A 20,807-nucleotide genomic window follows, 5' to 3' on the forward strand; every position below is an offset into this window, starting at 1 on the left:
AACAGTAATATAGCCGTTGTAACCGGTTTTTGAGAGTAATATAGCCGTTGTAACCTGTTCCAACGGTAATATAGCCGTTGAAACCGGTTTTTCTTGTCCAAAACCTTTATATAAATTGTTTTTCACCCCTTGTTTCACCACCAAACTCATAAACAATCTAAAATACTTCTCGTTTTACAAACCCGACCATCCGACTTAAAAATACTATGGCACCCACCAAAAATACTAACAACAAGGCTAACAAGAACGTTTTTATTGACCTGGTTTGTGCTATTGATGACCCACAAGTTGTTGGGGTCCTCGACCATAACCGCAACAAAGAAGTATGGAAGAATTGGGATTTGGTTCTCACTGCCGATGGTGATCAAAAGGCTCGATGCAAACTTTGTGGAACTTTCTTAAAGCACGATTCAAACTCGACTTTGAGAAAGCATATCGAGAAGCCATTTTGCAAGGCCTTGAAAGGCGTTCGCGCAACCGACCAAGTGGACTTGGGTAAAGATGGTACATTATTTCGTTACAACACGAACCAAGTTCAAGATAGAATGACAAAGTTCGTTATTCAACGAGGTTTGCCGTTTAACCACTTTGACGACCCGGAGTTGACGTCGTTGATTCGAGAAACTCTACAACCGTGATACACACATGTAAGTCGTACTACCCTAAGACGTCATTGTATCAAGTTGTGGGAGTGTGCGAAAAAAGAGTTAATCGAGTTTTTTCATACTTTATAATCGATGGTGAGTTTAACTACCGATGTTTGGTCGGCACCACACAGGTTACCCGAATCATACATATGTGTCACCGCTCATTGGGTTGATCCGGTGACATGGCAATTGATGAAACGCACCATCGCTTTTGAAAACTTCCCGTACCCACATACCGCCGAAAAATTGTTTGAATTGGTTGATGAAGTTATAACGACTTACAACTTGAAAAATAAAATATTTTCGATTTTGTTTGACAACGCATCAAACAATACAAAGGCGGCCGAAAAATTTATCATAAAATATTCACCACCTAGTTACGAGAATTTTTTTCATGTTCAATGTGTTGCACATATCATCAACTTGGATGTTCAACAAGGTCTTGCAATGAAAACATTCGTCAAGATTTAACTTTCTTTAGACTTATGTTACAAGATGTTTTCAAAAGTGGCAAAAGAAGACATCTTGAATATAAGAACTATTGCAAATCGGTTGAAAGAAAGTATTTGGGGCCGAATTGGGACGTTCTAACCCGTTGGAACTCAACTTGTCATATGCTCAAGTGTGCTTTTGCCAACGCCAAACTTTACAATGTTTTCATAACATGTTGATGTGCGCGATGCCAATATGCTTCCCAAAAGTGTTTGGGTCCATGTCGGTTATTTGTTGGAGTATCTTGATGTGTTCAAAACCGCAACAACTAAGTTATCGGGGAGTTTATTATCCTACTAGTTGTTGGGTTTTGCAAGAATTGTACAACATGTCTTCGACTTTTAGAGAGTCTGAAGAGAAGAACAAACTCTTCAAGGATATTGTTGCGGTAATGAAGGAAAAGTTCTTAAAATATTTTGAAGACATACCGCCGGTCTTTACTTGTGCCGCCGCTTTAAACCCATATTAGAATGTTAATGGGGTTGAGACATTGATCGAGGAAATATTCGACAACATGGGTATGCACGAGATCGACCCGAAGTTGTCGACGGAAGCGAAAGAAAAGTTTAACAAACACCTTCAAGATCTTTATGACCATTATTTTCAAATTTATGGTCCAAACACGAGGTCGTCTTTTGTGAGGCAAACAACGACTACTAGGCCGTACAAGGACAAACTTATAAACTTAATGAATGTGGTTCGTGAATCGGCCTCTAAGAGGCAAAGAGAAAACACACCAACTAGTGAACTTGGTAGATATAGTGGAGCAAACTATGTTGAGGGTGCATCGGTCGATGAAATTCGCAATATTGATTTGTTGGCTTGGTGGAAAGGAAAACAAAACGAATTTCCTATTCTATCCGCCATGGCTCGTGACTTGCTTGGCCTACAAGCCTCAACGGTTGCTTCCGAATCGGTTTTCTCTCTTAGTGGGAGGATACTAACAATGCGAAGAACAAAACTAACTCCCGAGTCTCTAGAGGTTTGCATTTGCCTAAAGGATCATTTGGATGCGGTGGATCATGTACATTAAAAGGCAAACATTGAAGACGAAATACTAATAGAGCGACCTATTCATGATGAGGAGGTGAAGTAAGGGCTTTCTTTCGGGAATTCGGGTGTGAAGAAGACAAGGATGAAGACTAAGAAAACTTGTAATTTTTATTTGTTTTAGTAAAATCATTTGTAACACGATCAAATTTCAAGTAATATTTAGTTTTTCTTTGTTTAACTACTTTGTTTTGTTTATTACTAGTAAAGTCTTATTAGTCATGGTTTATTTTTTGTTACTTTTTCAATTAACTAGAATAACGACAAACATTTTATTATATAAACAACACACATTACAAACATTATTAAAACATGACGATACTAAACATAACAAGTTAAAATAATAAAAAAAACGTCCGTCGTTTTAATCCGGCGTTCTACAACGATTAAACGTTGTTACCGGCGGCGTAGGTGCTTGAGTTGTAGAGCCGGAGGACTCTCCCGCTTCCGCTTTCTTGGAATCTAAACTTTTTTTCTCACGACAATACTTATTGGTATGCTTACGTAAGGTGGAGTTCGACCCCGCTTTCAGAAACTTGGAATAGTACTTGCACCGGGCCATCTCTTGTGAGTCGGTCATGACACAAAAATCGTAATGAACCCAAACATCGGGGCATCGTGTTGTTTCGATCACCATTACAACGTTGTCGTTACTTGCCATTAAACCGTTTTAAGCTAAGTTGTGATTTAAAGTGTTGTTTATAGATTTGAAAGTGTTTTGACAAGTCCTACACAATACATGCTATTAATAGTATGTGTGTAAGGTTTTTATAGTTAAAAAACCGGTTCCAACGGCAAAAAACGGCTATATAGCCGTTGGAACCGGTTCCTAACGGTCAAAAATGTTTAAATTTAAAAAAAAAACGGTGTACCGGGTTATTACGTAAAACCCGGTTTCGATTCATACCCTACCCGGTTTCACTGGGTTCTCATATTTCTCCATCGGGTCGGGTCGGTTCCTACCCGGTTCCTGACCGGAACCGATTCCATTCTGTACCCGATGACAAAAAAACCGGTTCCTACCCGGTTCCGAGTTTTAACAAAACCCGATTTTGTGCACCTCTACTTCACACGAGCTTAAAACACCCCATAAAAGGGCGCTTGGATGCTCTAATTCTAAAAAAAAATAACATACTTTCTTATCTTACATGAAAAAAAAAAATTTGTCCTATCTTTGGAATATCAAATCTTTAACTTTTCAAAAAAAAAAAAAAACAACGAAATTGATTTGGGTGTATTAATAAGGCTCTAAAGCTGTTTGCAATTCATATTAGTGACTTGTTACATCTTAAAGTGATACAAGAACAAGGTATAAATCTACGTAAAATATTTTAATGTCACAAATAACAAGTCATTATATATTGATTTTATAAGTAGATGCGTTTTAAATAAGTGTGGTAAAATTTTAAAAACACCAAAGGCTTTTTTTTTATACTTTCGGCAAGTTAGTACTTTGGTATTCCAAATTTAGGTTTTTTTTTTTTTTTACTGAAACATAGTATTTTATATGATAATTAGTTTTTATTCCCCGTGTTGCGGGGGTTGTGTTTCTTTTTCACGTCTAATATTTATATTTTTTTGAATTTTAATTTTATTTATTTTAACAAAGTTAATAATTTACTTAGTGTTTGATGATGAAGTGTTTCACAAATAAATAAGATTTATAACTCGTTTAAAAGTTATGGTTTTGATACCCATGTCCCACTTATTTTTTTTCATTTTTTTACAATAAAATTGTTTCTTAATATAAATAATATATTTTTCTTTAAAAAATTAGATATTAATTTTTAGTATATCCCTATTTTATGAATTTTCATATCAAATATTTGATGAGATTAATTTTTAATATATTGAGATGTTATAACCCGTTTAAGGTTATCTGGGTTTGGTGAGACTCATAGCCGTGAATTCGGTCAAATACATGAGAAGTCTTCATTTACAAATAAACAATCTGTTGGCTTAAAAGTGTAAGAAGCAAACATGGAGCTTTTAAATGTATATATTTAAAATTCAGATTCTTAGTTCTATAGTTTTTATTTTCTTTTTTTATTGCGCACAACATGTGTTGTAATTTATTTACATCCTCACATTTTGTTTTACATTATTCGTTTATAATACTTTTATATATTGTAAGGAAATTAATAATATACTTAGGATTTGATGATAAAAGAGTTATATAAATAAATAAGATGATATACTCGGTTTAAAAGCTATTTGGATTTAGTGAGACCCATGACCCGCTCATTTATTTTTTTACTACAAAATTGTTTCTTAAAAAAATAATATATTTTTTAAAAAAATGGATATTAATTTTTAGTATATTCCTATTTTGTAGGATTTTCATAATTACACGAATTTGCAAATCTAAAAATATAATAAAAAAACGCTAAATGTTTTAATGCTTTTAAATTTGAATGTGAGATGTACTAGGGATGAGCAAAATCGTGCGGAAAATCGAACAATTATACAATATTTGCCTTATGTAACATGTTGGGATTATTTATACAAAACTTCTACCCCGAGCACACATAATGGAATCGTAGACAGTCAAGTGAAATCCAATCCACGAAATAATTTGATCTATGGACAGCATCATTGTGGTAAAGGTCGTAATGCTAGAGGAATCATTACCGCAGGGCATAGAGGGGGAGGTCATAAGCGTCTATACCGTAAAATAGATTTTCGACGCAATGAAAAAGACATGTATGGTAGAATCGTAACCATAGAATATGACCCGAATTGAAATGCATACATTTGTCTCATACACTATAGGGATGGTGAGAAGAGATATATTTTACATCCTATGGGGGCTATAATTGGAGATACCATTCGATTTGGTACCGTCGGTATCAAAGTTTTAATTTTCGGGATTGGTACGGTACGGTACCGGTATTTCACGATTTTTTACCTTCGGTACCGGTACCAAGAATTAGCGAAATTCGAGATCGGGATTTTCGATACTGGTACCTGTACGGTACCGTGCTCATTCCTAAGATGTACTTGGCGATGGTGCCAAAAGGAGGCTCTATTATGCCACAAATGAAAGACTTGAGGTAGCGAGGTGGAGGGCATCTTGTAGATGCCAGTTGCCACGACTACTTGTTGAGAGAGAGAGAGAGATTGCGTTACGAAAAAATTGAGAGAACACAAAGAACATCTTTTAAAATGAATGAAACGTTCGAAAAAGTGAGAGTATTATGACCACATATTGGAGCATTTGGAAGGAATGAAATAAGTTATCATCATTTAAGGAGGCGTCAACTCAATAAATAATTAGCGAAGGGTAGACAAACATGTTTGGGTGAATTAAAAAATAGGCTCAATTTGATAAACGTTGGAGTTAATGCCTTAATGGAGTAATTTAAATTTTGACTAACATTCTAAATAATGAGGGTTGTAGCGTGATTTGTTTTTGTGTTTCACTATTCGTCACCGTTCAAATAAACACACCTATATACAAATTAGGTTTTCCCCAAAGTTCGAGGCAATTATGAATCAGTTAGCTTTGGTTATGAGTCAATAAAATCAAGTTTTGGTTACAAATTGTTTATTCTTTTCAGTTATAGAGGAAGATGTTTCATTGTTTCACACTTTCACTTAATTTGGTTAACCTTATGTTAACTATCACTTTCTACATTGATTTAAGCTCACTCTAGTTAATAGATCTAATAAACTAAAAGGTCTAAGTAATAAATCCTAATACAACGTCATATCCTGCAAAACCAAACAAAAAAACACAAGAGAATATAAACCATCTTTTAAGCGGTTGGTGTTACCATCATATTGTAACTACATTCATTATACATGATAAAACAGGTTTATTGTGTCAGTTTTCATGAAACTTAGAAAGAAAGACGAGTAGGAGTAGTGGGTTAGGTTTCTTATGCATTTTTTTAACAACAAATATTACTTTGCTTTATTACAACAATAAATCTAAACTACTCGTGCCCATGTTTAAACGTGGGTACTCCCCTCTAAGTAGCAAATGTCTCTACCAAGTGAGCTAGCCTCACATTATCAATTTCTTATGCATTGATTTGTTGTTGCATCTCAAGCTTTAATCTTATATAAACTTTGAATAGTAAATTACCTCACATAAATTGGACGTACCGAAATTACCTTTTAATATACATATGAAGACAAAAATATAAATTTACATAATTTGAAAAGTTTAAGTAATTACAACTTTTAATACATATGAACAATACTTTTAAACATATTGCTGACTTTAAAACTAACAAACCATATTTTTTTTAGAACGACGACTTTCATGTATTTAGGCTATCGCATTCTTTAAATTTGGAGAGCCCCGATGCTCCACTCTGGCCAGACTATGTAGTCTTGATTGAGTCCATGCTGGCTTTAGAGGTTTGGCTTAGACATTCATCCGGAAAACCATACGCCGACCGCCACAAGAACAGAAATCTCTAACATAACACATGATGGAACAAAAATCTAAGTTGGCTCAGGGTTCGAACCGACAACCCTCGCACAAATTCGTTTCGTCTCAAATCTCATTATCATTATCCACTCAACCAAAATGTCAACCCCAATAACCCAAGCCTAGTGTAGTAGATTATAAAAACTAACATTTTATCGTCCCCCAGAATTGAAGTGTGACGAGACGAAGAAAAGCAGCGTAGCGTGGTGGTGAAAAGAAAGAGAGACCGTTTGCCGGGCGTTGTTTGTTGTATTGTAATATTATTTTGGAGCCCTAGGTTTAGGTTTTGGTAATCATCCTCCAATGGCGGACGGTGTGTCGTCGATGAATCTGGCTGGAATGTCAAAGAACCAACTCTATGATATCATGTCTCAGATGAAGGTATATATAGATTATCCCATCCCCTTTGCGCAATTCATATTATTCAATTCCACACTCCAATTTGGATTTATGAGTTAGGGTTAATTGCAGACATTGATAGAGCAGAACCAGGATCAGGCCAGGCAAATCCTCATTCAAAACCCTCCACTCACCAAGGCTCTCTTCCAGGTATGTACTTTCACTTGTTTCTTTTCAATGTTTGGGATATTATTAAGTTATCAACATTATTATTTTATTACATTTGTTCAAGTATGACACAACAATAATTAGTTATTTACTTTTTCAGATCAATCTAATATTCCATATCCATAGTTTTATTGCTTGACTTTAGCTTAGCTTTACTGTTTAGTTTTACGGTTTACATTTTGGCTTTTTGGGGTTTAGCTTTTAGGTTGTAAGGTTCAATGAGCCGGTTTCAACGCCGCGAGAATGACTTCAATCGGACTTCGTTTGAGCCGGTTATCGATAAAATACAAATCCTTCTTAGGCTATGTAGACCAAATAGACGTTTTAGCGGATCCTTCCCCTCTATATATAATATATCTATTTGAACTTTTTGTAATACATATGCACTTCACATTGATGAGGTGACGATGCAGCATAAAATCATTTAGTTCAAAATTGTTCTTTTAATTCTTTTTTTTGTTTCATCAGGCACAAATAATGCTTGGAATGCTGCATCCGCCACAAGAAGCACCAAAATCTCAACCGGACGGACCGCCACATCCTCCGCAAGCAACGCCACCAGCTCAGCAACCCGTTCAAAACCCTCCATTGCCAGCTCAGCAGCCAGCAAGTTTACCAACACCATTACTTCCATTACAACCAGTACAACATAATAGAACTCATACTAATGCTCCGTTAGCACCACCAATGTTATCTCCACAATCCTCAAATATGGCGCCTCAATATTCTACTCAGCCGCCGCCATCAGTTATTCAGCCCACATTGCCACCTGTAACCACACCGTTGCAGCCGCCTATGCATATAAGTAGCACGTCTCATTTGCCACTTCAACCACCACTCCAACCGCCACTACCGCCACAACCCAGACCGGCATCTATGCCACCAACTTTTCCTCATCAAAGTTATCCTCACATGGGACCTGGTGCAGGTTTTCAGCACCAGGGTGCATCACAACTACACCATTCACAACCTGTGTTTCATGTAAGATTCGTGTCATAATTGTAGGTGTGGGTTGTTATATGTAGCATAAGTCTTTTAAAAAGTGTCAGATATCTGTTATGAAGTTTTGTTGTTTAGAGAAATAACTAGAAGATATGTATTTTAAAGGTTGATGTGGATTTAAGCAGTCAGTTTTAACATTAATTCCTTAGATGATTTTGGCAGTGGTTATATCGCCTTAACATTTTTTGCTTGTTCTAAAGGACATTATGACCTATTCAATAAGTTTATGGCATTTTCGACATGTTAAAAAGTTGAGGGATTTAACTGTTTTTAAAAGGGTTTTTTAATTTGACATATAATTGCGTTAATATTGGACAGAAACAACCAATTTTCAACATAATATATGGACCATTATGACCTGTTTAACCAGTTAATACGACATTTTGAACAAATAAAAAAAATTAGACTTAAAACGGTGAAAAAAATCCAATATTAAGACGCCTTTTTTTATAATCTTATTTGAGTTTTTAGTGAGATTTTATCAAGTTTCTCATGTACACAACTACATATATTTAATAATGTATTAAAGTATAGATAAACTTATGCACTCACTATAGTCTGCATATAACATAAAAGGTTCATATAAAAACGCATTCCATATTTTACAGGCCAATAAAAATGTTATTGGAATGGAATGATTCATTGCATGAGATTGTCAATTCAATTTTACATGTTCTTCATTCATTCATTTTCAACCAAAATATCTGTTACTATCACATTTTTTCATTTATTTTTTTGAATATTATAGTCAGCTTCAAGACCTCCAACTAGTATGAGCACCCCGTTTTCTCAAGGACAGCCACCACTCCCGAATCAGCAGCCGCCTCAAACATTGTACCAGGTAATCCTAACTCTTTATTTGAATCCATGATATTTAAAAAGACAAACATGAGGAAATATCTTGATTACCTTTTACCTTGATGTTTCTATGCTACAAAATGCTCTGTTACAACCTAATCATGTCTCCAAAATAATATCCTCTAAACAATATGCATCAATTTAAAGTACTTTTCAACACTAATTGGGTTTCAATTCACAATTAGACGTTATAAAAAATATCCATCTTGCTTTTTTTCTGAAAAAAAATCTGTTATATGGAAGATGTAGGATCACATAAATTTGCTTGTTTAAAAATTTTATATTTTTGACTCGATCATTCTGGTGTTTGACTTGGTCAACAGGGAGGAAGTTCACATGTAGGGATGGATTTCAATCAAATGGGAATCCAACCTGAAAGAGGATCCAATTGGATGCCTGAAGGACCATCACCAACACCCTTTCTTCCTCCTCATATGAGTTCTGCCAGTCAGCCTCCTCGACCCGCATCAGTAAGCCTATTCTCTATTTCCTCAACAACAGATAAATTCTTATTACTGTAGTTTGATGTCTTGTATTGTATATACAAAGAGAAGTCCATTTTGGGTTGTACCTTTTGATAACAGGTCAAGCTTAACATGCAAACGAACCGAACAAACTCGAACAGTTAATTGAATGTGGTTGTTTTGTTCGTGATCGTTTCTCTAAAAATGAACATGTTCATGTTCATTTATGTTCGTTCGTGAACAATATAAACGAATGGTTTGCGAACGTAAATGAACAAGCATAACTGAGCTAAAATCAATTAAAAGTAAGTGTGAGCAATAATGTTTTGGGCCTAAAAACTTGTTAAAACTAGACAAACTTGTAATCGGCCTAAATTGTAAATGACCATGTTAACGAAAATTAACAAATGAACTTAAACAAACGACCATAAACAAACGAACCTTCACTAACATAAAAGTACGGACGTAACCGACCTGATGAACATTAATGAACAAATGAGACATGTGTCCATGCTAGTTAGTTTATCAAAAAAACAAACTATCCGCTGAACAGTTCACGAAAGGTTCATTGAACGTTTAGTTCGTTTACAAGTCGAAAGCCATCCAAAGAATCTTCAAATGCTTACAAACTTCTAGTTTTTATATTTTAAAACAGATACTGTTGCTATGGCTCTTAACTATTGAATTTTGTGTTTTTGCAGTTAACTGCTGACATGGAAAAGGCACTGCTTCAACAGGTTATGAGTCTGACACCCGAACAGATTAATATGTTACCACCGGATCAAAGGAACCAAGTGCTTCAGTTACAGAAGATGCTACGTCAGTAAAATACCATCACATCGTCGGTAAACATCGTTTATTTTTTGTAATTGGGTCTAAAGTTATGATTGCCAAAAGAAACACTTTGCTTGTAAATGAACCGAACGAACACGAATTGGGTGTGCTCCTGTTCGTTTATTTAGCTTAAAGCGAACAAACGATTGAGCAACAATTAAACGAACGGGGTTTGATGTTCGTGTGCGTTCGTTAAGAAAGTGATTGTGTTTGTGGTTTTATGCGTTCATTTGTTCATAGTATAAACCTATGGCTCATGAACGTAAACAAACATAGATGAACGAACAAAACCGAGCGAACACCTATTATAAGTAAACATAAACATCAGTATGTTTGGCCTAAAACATCAATATGTTAATTTCATAAACGTAAACTAAATTGTAGTGGACCTAAATATTTTAAATGAATGTATAAACAAACGTAAATGAACGAACTTAAATTGACGAACATAAATGAACATAAGGTACGAACATAAACGAGCGTATACAAACTTTCACGAACAGAAATTGACAAACTCACCATGTGTTCTTGTTTGTTTTTTTAACCAAATGAACAAATTTTTTTTGTCATGGTTGATTGTTTATTAAATAAACGAACATCCTTCCGGGCGGTTCATTGAATGTTTGGTTCATTTATAGGCCTAAGTCTTCTTTTGTTGTGTGTCCTAAGTCCTCTTTTGCTCAGTGTTCTAAGTTTACATATGAATATATTAGACAGAGTTTGGGATTATAGTTGCTATTCTTAAAGATAGTTATCTGTTATTTTTTGCCTTTCAAAGAAAAAAGGTTCTGTTTAAGTTAATGGAATTACTTTGCAGACAACTTTTATCTTTTGTAGTTTTTAGTAAAGTGTTGATAAATAAAATAATCTAATTGAGCATCATTGAAATCTCTTATTTGGTGTTTGAGCTGCTCATTATTAGGAGCAGTAGTTGTGTCTTGTATAGCTGTACCTGTTTGTTTTGTCATTTTTTGTTCTGATTAGATGTTTATTCATGTTTTTCTCACTTTCTTTCAGGGATTTCGGAGGAACTAGATCAGGATTGATGAGACAACAGACAGTTGATGTTTTCTACATTTTGTTTCATATATGCGTTCCTGTTACATGTTGGTCTCCGATGAAAAGTAGTTATCAAAAACCGACATTTCAGTTCACAAAAACCTTTTATTGTTTGATTCTGAAATGTGTTTAGAAGATTGTGTGCGGTCTCTTTTGGTGTTTTTGAACTGTTTGTGAAAACTAAGTAGAATATGTGGCGATTTTTGCTACAGTTTTGTTTAATTTTGAGGGATTGGAAACATATTTTCCTAAGAACAAAAAAGGCCCAAAAATGAACCATTCATATACGAATGATGTTTTGCAGTTTTGCTTCTAAAGCATTTTGCGACCAAACTCTCATTGAATCCTCTAATCATTAATTGAAAAATATACTTAATCCCTTTGATATATAATATTCAGCTTACATATTTTAATTTTTATTTTATTTTATTATATGGTTCCATCTCTTTATTTAGAAAACATCATTGTATGCATCATCTGTCATGTCTTTATCAAAAAAGATTGAAAATATAATTTAACTATATACAACAACATTGTACCTGACTAAAGCCATGCCGACAACTGAAATTTCAACTAAACTATGTATTAAGAAAGTAAATGAAACAAAGTGCTATCATTTAAGGACAAATTTAACCAGAAAATTTGGTACACACACAAAACAAGCATAAAGATCATTTTTATGGCATTTCTTTTCAGTGAGTATTATTCCTTTTAAGGTACAAAACAAAGAACATGGATACTCTATGCTATCAACTGTTGCATGATATCAAAATACAAGAAAAAGATTATAATATGTTATAAGGGTACCTGTAGTGGTTTCACAAAAAAAATTAAAAACACGTCACTGTCATATAGGTTGAAAAATGTCCCCCAAAAGCGTGTAATTATTTCATTTACCAAATTAGTTAAAATAAATAAATAAATAGAATACAATATGAAATGCTATGATTAGTGTGTATATATATATGAGTAGGTAGGGGCATGCCTATGTGGGCAACACCCTACTTCTCAAGGGTGTTTTTGAAAGACGTGTCATGAGCAACACATCGTCATGTATATTCTAACACAAACTTGGAAAAATAAAAGAAAACAATAATATTATTTTTGGGAAGTAACATAATGTGATTTATATAAAAGTTGGTACCAGAGCCGGCTGATGGGTAAGTATAGTACATATGCTTTAAGCCTCCACCCATTCAAGGCCTCTAAATCTAATACTCATTTTGGTTTATACATTTGTAAATTAAGCGGGCTTATATCTTTTGGATATTTACTAAATTGGGCTGGACTTATAAGAATAGTGGAGCTGTAATGGAATAATTAATAATTGATTCCTTTTTCATAAATAATTTTTTTTTGGAAGCTTTTGCTACTTTGCAATAACATGTGATATGTGTTAAATAAAAATAGTTTGTAACAATTATTGATTTGATTTTGCCTAAATGATAACGTAATAGTAAGTTAGCCAACCGATGTAAGTTGATTGGTTTCACCCTGGGCAAAAGAAGAGTGTTCATAAAATGACTTTTGAAAAAAGGCTTTAATTTTTAGTTAGCTTTAGGCCTCTAACATAATCGAGCCAGCCCTGATTACTACTACATAACGACAGGTAATTTGAATTAACAAAATATAAGCATGTTCTTTTAAAATATAGAAATATAGTTTTCTAGTATTGGAATCATTGAATGCATGATTAATATTACCTGGACCCACATATAAAGAAAATAAAGTTTTTGACTTTTAAGTCAATTAACATATTCATTGTTGTTCCCAACCCAACCCCTTTCTTTGTTTCACTGAGAAATAAATAATATTAATATTTGTAAATAAAACAATATTCATTGATTCCTTAAATCATGCTCATCTTCTTCTCTCTAGATACCAACCCACCTGCTGCTGCAATTATTCATATTCATATTCATATTCATATTCATATTCAATCTCTGATTAATTAATAATAATAATAATAATAATGGGTGCTAATTGGGAGCTCAGGAACTGCTGCAATCATGATCAATTAGTGTTCCTCATCACTCTTGCCTTCTGTGTCATTGTCATTCTTGCGGTCTCTTCTTATTTTGCTTTTATTCATTATTATCAATTTCAATTTGGTTTTTGATGCCCCTTTTGTGCATTCACTAATTTTCTTAAAATAAATCAATAACTGATTGATTGATTGATGCATGTTATATAGACCATGATTATTCATTCATTCATTTATTTGACTGTTAGGGGTTGTTTTCACTTCAAGATTTCTATCAAATAGAAGCTAAATACCACTTTTTGTATTTAAACTAGTCAAAATGCATTTTGACTACAAATAAAACTATAGAACATTAGCGGTTTGAAATTGGTTCGTCTGTTAATGAGCCCTGGCCAAGGTCATCTGGCTTGTTGGTTATGATTTTTATAGAGTTAAATTGTTGTTTTTGTTTGGCTTGTTTAAGTTAAAGCGAAAAATATAAAAAATCATAACAAAAAAAATTTGATATATAAAAGTTATAAATTCTATAGTTTATAGTTCTGCATTTTATGCACACTAAAAATATTATTTCTTGTTTTTATATATATCAATATGTGTAAACAAGTAGCTCTGGAGGACGGTAATAATTTTACCATTCAAGCTTGTTACTATATTTCTTCATGAAGCAAGTCATGCTGTTGCTTGCAAACTTACATGTGGACATGTATGCAAGTTTTATTTCTTTTGTAATTTGCTTTATATTTTTTAGAAGCCATAACATCGAAAGAAAGAGTTATAGATAGAGTATGTAGGTGCATACCCTTACATACCCAACTCTGGATGTAGCTCTGTCCCTAGTCCATACCCAATCATATATATATTTTTTTTCATTTCTTTTTAATTATAAAGTTAGTATTGAAAAGAAAACAAAAATATATACGCAGCTCGTGAAAGTAAATATATGTAGCTCGAGAAGTTACACATATGCATCTAATATAGGGTCTATATATGTAGATTACGAGCTATATACATGTACTTTTGTGAGCAACATATATTTTGTATTTGGTCTTGGTAAAGATCATCAGTATATAGAAAGAATGAAAAAATAAAATTTTATTAAGTTAGTGTTTAAAAGTGGTTTCATGAAGTTTTCAAGCATATCTTGGTGGTTTTAATTTGAAATGCAATGTTTATCTATCTCCTTCTAAAATTATAGAAAATAATAAACAAAATTCGTTTATTTATAGAACTCACACATGTGCAAATCGAGTGCAGTTTATATATCTTGTACATAACCTATACATGTTTAGGTAGACGTTTTTAAAAAACACATGGAGCTTAATGGGTTTTTTACTTTTTATATGCATAACGTGGACATTGGTATGAAAGAAGTAAAAGTTTTAAAAAATAGGAACCATTCATAGAAAAAAATTAACGAACATAAATTATTGTGTGAACAAAAAGAACAAACCCCTAAGTCCTTTAATTTTTTCTATCAATGGTTCATATATTTTAAATTTTGTACTTCTTACATACAAATATCCATGTTTGTATATCTTAAAAAAACCATCAAACTAATTTCTTCATATGATTTAAATTTTTTATACCATTACCTAGACATACTAAACGCATTTTTTCATACTTTTTTTTGAATTTCAAGAGACAAATAAACATTTCATTTCTATTGTGTTCATTTATTCTTAGAAACTTCAAGATTGATAAAATGAACTGTTTATTTTGTTTTGTGTGTCCTTGCTATATTTAGTGTTCTGCGTAGATACCTCCCATGTGTGTGCGCGCGCATGCATGTGCCACATTTTTTTTTTCTTTCTTCAGGTTTTAATTTTCATAAATAATTAATGCGTGAATTATGATTACAAAACAATATTATTGCAATTATAATCTCAATCTTCGAATAAGAATAATTCAGGATATTGTGCTCATTGAAAACAGACTTTAGACAACTTTCAACCTGTTTAACCTTTCTGACAACTTCCCATTTGACCCATTACTAACTAAACGGGTTGAAATTTCCACCACTAACTTTTCGTCTTTTCATATGAAATGAAGGTGGAAGGAATGCAAATTTTTGCTGATGAAGGTGGAATGACTGACACACGCGGCGGTGTATATTGGTTTATATTGCCTGCTGGATGTAAACTTCTTTCGCCTTCTTATAAAGTTATTAGTTTTTCAACTGCATACTAAGTTTTTACATTGTTTCTTGATGTTTGAAAGATTTGGTATCTTCATTTTGGGGGATGGTTTTGATATTGGCTTCAACAAATCTTTTGGCTGCAAGAATTGCTGCTGGATGTCTAGCAGTTGCCTTGATTATTGTTCTTTTTGTTGCTAAAAATGTAAATAACTTTCTCCATCTCATTGTTTCGTTCAATTATTATTTTGGTAATCTATGTGTTAGCCACCAAGGTGGCAGGAGTTGCAGGTCCGGTAATGGGATTTGTTGAAAAATTTTCATGTGTCAAATTTAGTAAAAACAATCTAACGAGTCAGAATTTGTAAAATCTTTAATGGGTCAAATTTAGTCACAAATGGGTTGGTTTGACCTGCACACCCTTTACTCATTTACTGTCCATCCTTTTGAATTTTATAAGCAAGACTTAATTTTGTAAATAATTAATCACTAAAATTATTGACAATATTATTGTTGAATAACGGTTCACTTTTCTTGAAGAAAATAACTTAGGAGGTTGTAATAATACGCTCTATAAACCGTTTGATTGGTTTCCATTTAAGCTTTACTTTTATTTTCACACTTTTGACCATTTATTTATAAAACATAACACGTTTTGACCAAGTAAATCAGTTGAAAATGCCCCCCTCTAGTTTAGAAGTATCTCATGATCTTTACTCTTGTGTCATATTCACAGTGGACACTTCGCGGGCTTTGCATAGGTATGGCAATACTACCCTCCAAAATATATCTTTCTAATTATAGGTGGCAAAATGGGAAGTTCGGGCGGGTTTGATCAATTTTGATCCATTTCCTTTTAAGGTATTTATTATTATTTTTTATTTAAACCTGTAAGTTTTGACACTTTTTTTATGTCGATTACAATTACCAGGATTTCTTGTGGTCATTGCTATAGTTTGGGTCTTGCAAGAAACAACCAAAATTCGAATTCTTCGGTACATAATAATGTTCATTGGTACTTACCATCTTTAACTCTTCATGATTAGGCTTGTAAACGACAAATGAACACGAACACTTAAATCAAAGGGGTTTTCTTGTTCGTTCGTTAAGAAAGTGAATGTGTTCATGTTCGATTATGTTCATTTGTTAACGAACAAAACTGAGAAAAAAACAAGTTAAAGGTAAGCGTGAATATCAGTTTGTTGGGCTTATAAAAATGAATATAAATAGACTAAGTTGTAAATCGTAATGATGATATTTTAATTTAACAAAGCCGTACTAAAGATTAATGGGCCTAACAGTTTAAATGAATATATACGCGAACAAACGTAAACTAATGAACATCGTGAAATTACATGAACAAAAGAGAGCTGTGTTCATGTCCGTTCGTTTAACTAAATGAACAAAATGTTTTGTTCATGTTCCTTCTTCTATTAAACGCACAAACATAAACGAACTTCCCGCTGAACGTTCGGTTTGTTTACAAGCCTATTCATGATCTCTCTTTTTGCTACATCATAAGTGAATCTTTAGTGACCGAAATATGTTACTTGAAAATGTCACAGGTGTGATGAACAGCGTGTTTTCTATCTATGGTATGATCTTTATTTGGGCAATCTTATATTCTTTTCAAATATAACATTGATATGCTTAATGTGTGTGTTGTTATAGAGTTTAAGATGAAAAGTTTACATTTGTATGCAGATATATATGGCGATTTAATTTCTAGACAGGTTCATACAAGTGATGCTGAGAAGTTTGCAGAAGTCTGTCCCTGCCCGTGTAATGGTGTCGGGTGGGGTGTCATTTGGTTAGTTATTATTCTTTCATCACAATTGCATAACATGTTTAAAAAACAGGTGGTGTTCGGGCTGACATGTTCAATTATACGGGTCGTGTTTAGGTTAACCTGTTTAACCCGTTTAGTTAAATAGTCGATATGCCAACTTGTTTAGTTAAACAAGTCAACCCACTGCACCCGTTTGATATGTTATCATATAAATACAAACCGAATTCACACATTTTCATAATATGTTAGAAAGTTTTGACATGTCTAACTCGTTTGATCCATTTGTGACCAGTTGCATTTTTAGTTCTTCTGTATGCATACTATTCGACCGAAATTGGCACGTTTGCGTATAATTGAAATATTATAATTTTCACATGACAATGACATCAAATTGCAAAATGTTGAAACTTTCATGAGATATAATTTCAATTTGCAGGGGACTGGTATCACTTGTTTTTCTTGGTATAGCTACATACTTTGGTCTTGTTATCTTGTCTCAAGTTTAATCGGTACGTTCTCTTGGGATTTTTTTTGCTAATTACATATTTATTTTTGGATCCACAAGTAAACCACTTCCATTTATACAAAATTTCTGTAGGTCAAAATATAATGCACAGAATAGTTGATGACTGAAGCTGAGAGTATACATTGTTGGTAAAATCTTGAACAACATGATAATTGATTTAAATATTATAAGAGGTCAACTTCTTTGCTCTTGTTGCTTCCAAGTGCTTAGAGCAGTTTAGAGCTAATATATACATCTTATTGGCTAATTGTATTTTGTTTGGAAATGATAATAGTTAATTCCTTTGTCAAATAAAAAGGTTTTTGTTTTACTGGATGAATGGGTTGATAATAGTAGAATTCTTGGTTTCGTGATTCTTGATTCTTGACAAGAATGAATCTGTCTCTTCAAACCTGAGACATGTCCGTCTACTTACATAGGGCCGGTTTGTAATATATACAGTCTCAACATTCGTGGAGGCCTATAGCGAACTAAAATGTTGAGCCCATTTTCAAAAATCCAAACCCTCCTCCTTTTTCCGGGCTTGGGACCGGCAATAATAAACTAATAAATTTATAGTTGGTGGATTTTTTTTTCTTTAACTTTTTAGATTGACCCGATTCAAATTTTCGAATTGTGTTTGACATTATAAAAAGATCTAACTATAGATAATCTAAGATTCTAACCATCAGCTGTCATTAGTTTTTGTCTATATTTTTATTTTATTTTTTCTACTATGGGTATCATAATACAAGGATGACTCATTAATGATAGAGAAATACTGGAGACCCAAAACCAGTGCCTTATTTGGCTGGCCCATGGGCTGGGCATGTATACAGTTTAGTTTGATGGTTAAACTGAGCAGCCGTAAAAAAATGTCAAAAATCACCAAACCATCGAATGGTGAAAGCCTGACGGTTTAGTTTTTCTTTTATGGAACTTCGATAAGCAGTTCGGCTAATAGTTTTCATCAATACCAACCAGGTCTTTAACCTATGTTTCAGTATAGTATTTTTAGCAAACTGAATTTAGTGGTTTTATTTTGGTTTTGCTCAGTTTCATCATTGAAAATAACCGCAGAGATTAACCTAATAGAAGCGACCCGGTTAACTGATTCATTCCCAAGCCAAAGAATTTTGTTTCTTTATTCCTGCCATTAAAAAGATTTACTTTTAAATACATTAACTGCTTAAAAAATCATGTTAATAAAGAAACAAAGTTATGAGTAGAATGTTTAAAACAACATTTTGGACTCAAATAAAAATCCATGAACGGTTAAATATTTGTTGAACAAGCTAGCTTTGTTATTTGTGGTCCATTCCAAAGGTTGTGGACTAAAATAATAATAATAATAATAATAATAATAATAATAATAATAATAATAATAATAATAATAATAATAATAATAATAATAATAATAAAGATATTAATATGAAAGTGGACAAGGACGCCTTTTTAACCATAAAATGATTGTAGGTAATCCCTATCAAGATTGTTATCCTTCCAAGTTCCAATGTCTTTGGACCAATTACTTTTCATATATTCTTCATAATAATTTATACCTTTTCTGAATTTTACTTACAAGTTACAAAGCTATATATTTTGCAATATTTTGTGTGTAAAGTACAGTTGTATTAATCGTATTACGTTTAGAATTACATATCCCACACCTTTAGTGGATGTTAACTTCAATAATTAAATCCACACCAATATCTATATTTCACCAATAAAAACGACTTCTTTATTTCTTCATGGCCCAAGCCACACCCCTGGGCGGGAACCCATTTTCTAAGGCCTAAAGCTTTTTATATATTTGTATATATATATGCATGCGCTTGCGCGCGCACACGCACGTATATTTATATTAAATATATAATAAATACTAAATCTAATAAAAATTATTAAATTATATTAATAAGAGTTTAAAATGTATAACTATTAGGCCCAAAGAATTTTTGGATTCATAATGCTAGTATCCAACTATAACTTTTTGAGTTATTGGACCCATTTAAAAAGTAGTCGACTACTTGGAAATCGACCACCTAGTCCATCATCGTTGACCACCAAGGTATGTTAAATTAGCCCTATATTGAGTGTTTTGTAATACATAAGCCCTAAATTAGATGTATTGTTAGTAATTAACTAATTATGCCTCCTAAACAAACTAGCAATTATTTTTGTTCACAAATCATCATAAAACCGTTACAACATGTCGTTTTAGTACCATGTTTTTTGCTATGTTTATTGTTAAAACGTTAAACACCGTTTATAAAACAGTTTATATAATTTGTTACTTGTTAGGGCACAAGGGCCTTTTTCTTTCAGCTCAGTCAAGACATTTAAATTCTCATGACTAGCCGTGGATCTCTTCCACCACTTTGATTGTCAAAATTGCGTTATTTTTTAACACCTTATCATTCTTACTACTCCAAATGCTCCACGTTGCAAAGAAAATCGTTTCAATTACATTTATGAGGCCTTTGGCCATGTCTATCTCTTTAGTTCCTCCCACATTTGTTTGTGTGAGACGATGGAACCATGAATCGATATTTTGCATCAAGTAGTTCAATTTAATGAAATCAATGTCAGGTTTTGCGAAAGCATTAAGCCAGTTTTTGGTTTAGGCTCAAATTGGTGACAAGGAGAAAAAGGGCACGGGTCTATTATTATTATTTTTTTATTCATTAAGTTGTTAACCTTACTTTTATCTTTATATATACTGTATGTAATTGTAATCTCGTGTCTCAACTCAACGAAATAACCTAGTTGCAATGACCCACATTAAAATTTTTGTGTCGTTTATATTTTCTGTTTGTGTGTTTATCGTTTATGCATGTGTGTTGTCACTTTCGCATGACCACTGTATTCTTAACACCCAGTGGCGGACCCACAGTTTCCACTGGATTCGGCCGAACCCGGTTTTTTTAGATTTTATATATGACATGTAGTATTATATTTAACAACCGAGCACATTCTTTTTC

The 20,807-nt window shown here is 33.1% G+C and overlaps 2 protein-coding genes across 2 annotated transcripts; both read left to right on the forward strand.

Annotated features, from left to right (window-relative positions):
* The first annotated feature begins 6,894 nt into the window (after window positions 1-6,894).
* Window positions 6,895-11,703, forward strand: LOC143556111 (cleavage stimulating factor 64-like). The gene is made up of 7 exons (XM_077045527.1): window positions 6,895-7,011; window positions 7,102-7,179; window positions 7,666-8,178; window positions 8,948-9,040; window positions 9,381-9,527; window positions 10,223-10,366; window positions 11,373-11,703. The coding sequence occupies exons 1-6, from the start codon at window positions 6,934-6,936 to the stop codon at window positions 10,346-10,348; spliced, it is 1,035 nt and encodes a 344-aa protein (XP_076901642.1). The 5' UTR covers window positions 6,895-6,933; the 3' UTR covers window positions 10,349-10,366; window positions 11,373-11,703.
* A 2,307-nt stretch (window positions 11,704-14,010) lies between these two features.
* Window positions 14,011-18,069, forward strand: LOC143556105 (uncharacterized). The gene is made up of 9 exons (XM_077045523.1): window positions 14,011-14,101; window positions 15,448-15,532; window positions 15,616-15,737; window positions 16,269-16,293; window positions 16,464-16,547; window positions 17,098-17,127; window positions 17,237-17,342; window positions 17,758-17,830; window positions 17,920-18,069. Exons 2-8 carry the CDS (start codon window positions 15,457-15,459, stop codon window positions 17,825-17,827), a joined length of 513 nt encoding a protein of 170 aa, XP_076901638.1. The 5' UTR covers window positions 14,011-14,101; window positions 15,448-15,456; the 3' UTR covers window positions 17,828-17,830; window positions 17,920-18,069.
* Window positions 18,070-20,807: the final 2,738 nt, after the last annotated feature.

Source organism: Bidens hawaiensis, unplaced genomic scaffold (genome assembly GCF_021521415.1).
Source record: "Bidens hawaiensis isolate Kalapana, Puna unplaced genomic scaffold, B.hawaiensis_p1.1 tig00018436_1, whole genome shotgun sequence".
NCBI lineage: Eukaryota > Viridiplantae > Streptophyta > Magnoliopsida > Asterales > Asteraceae > Bidens > Bidens hawaiensis.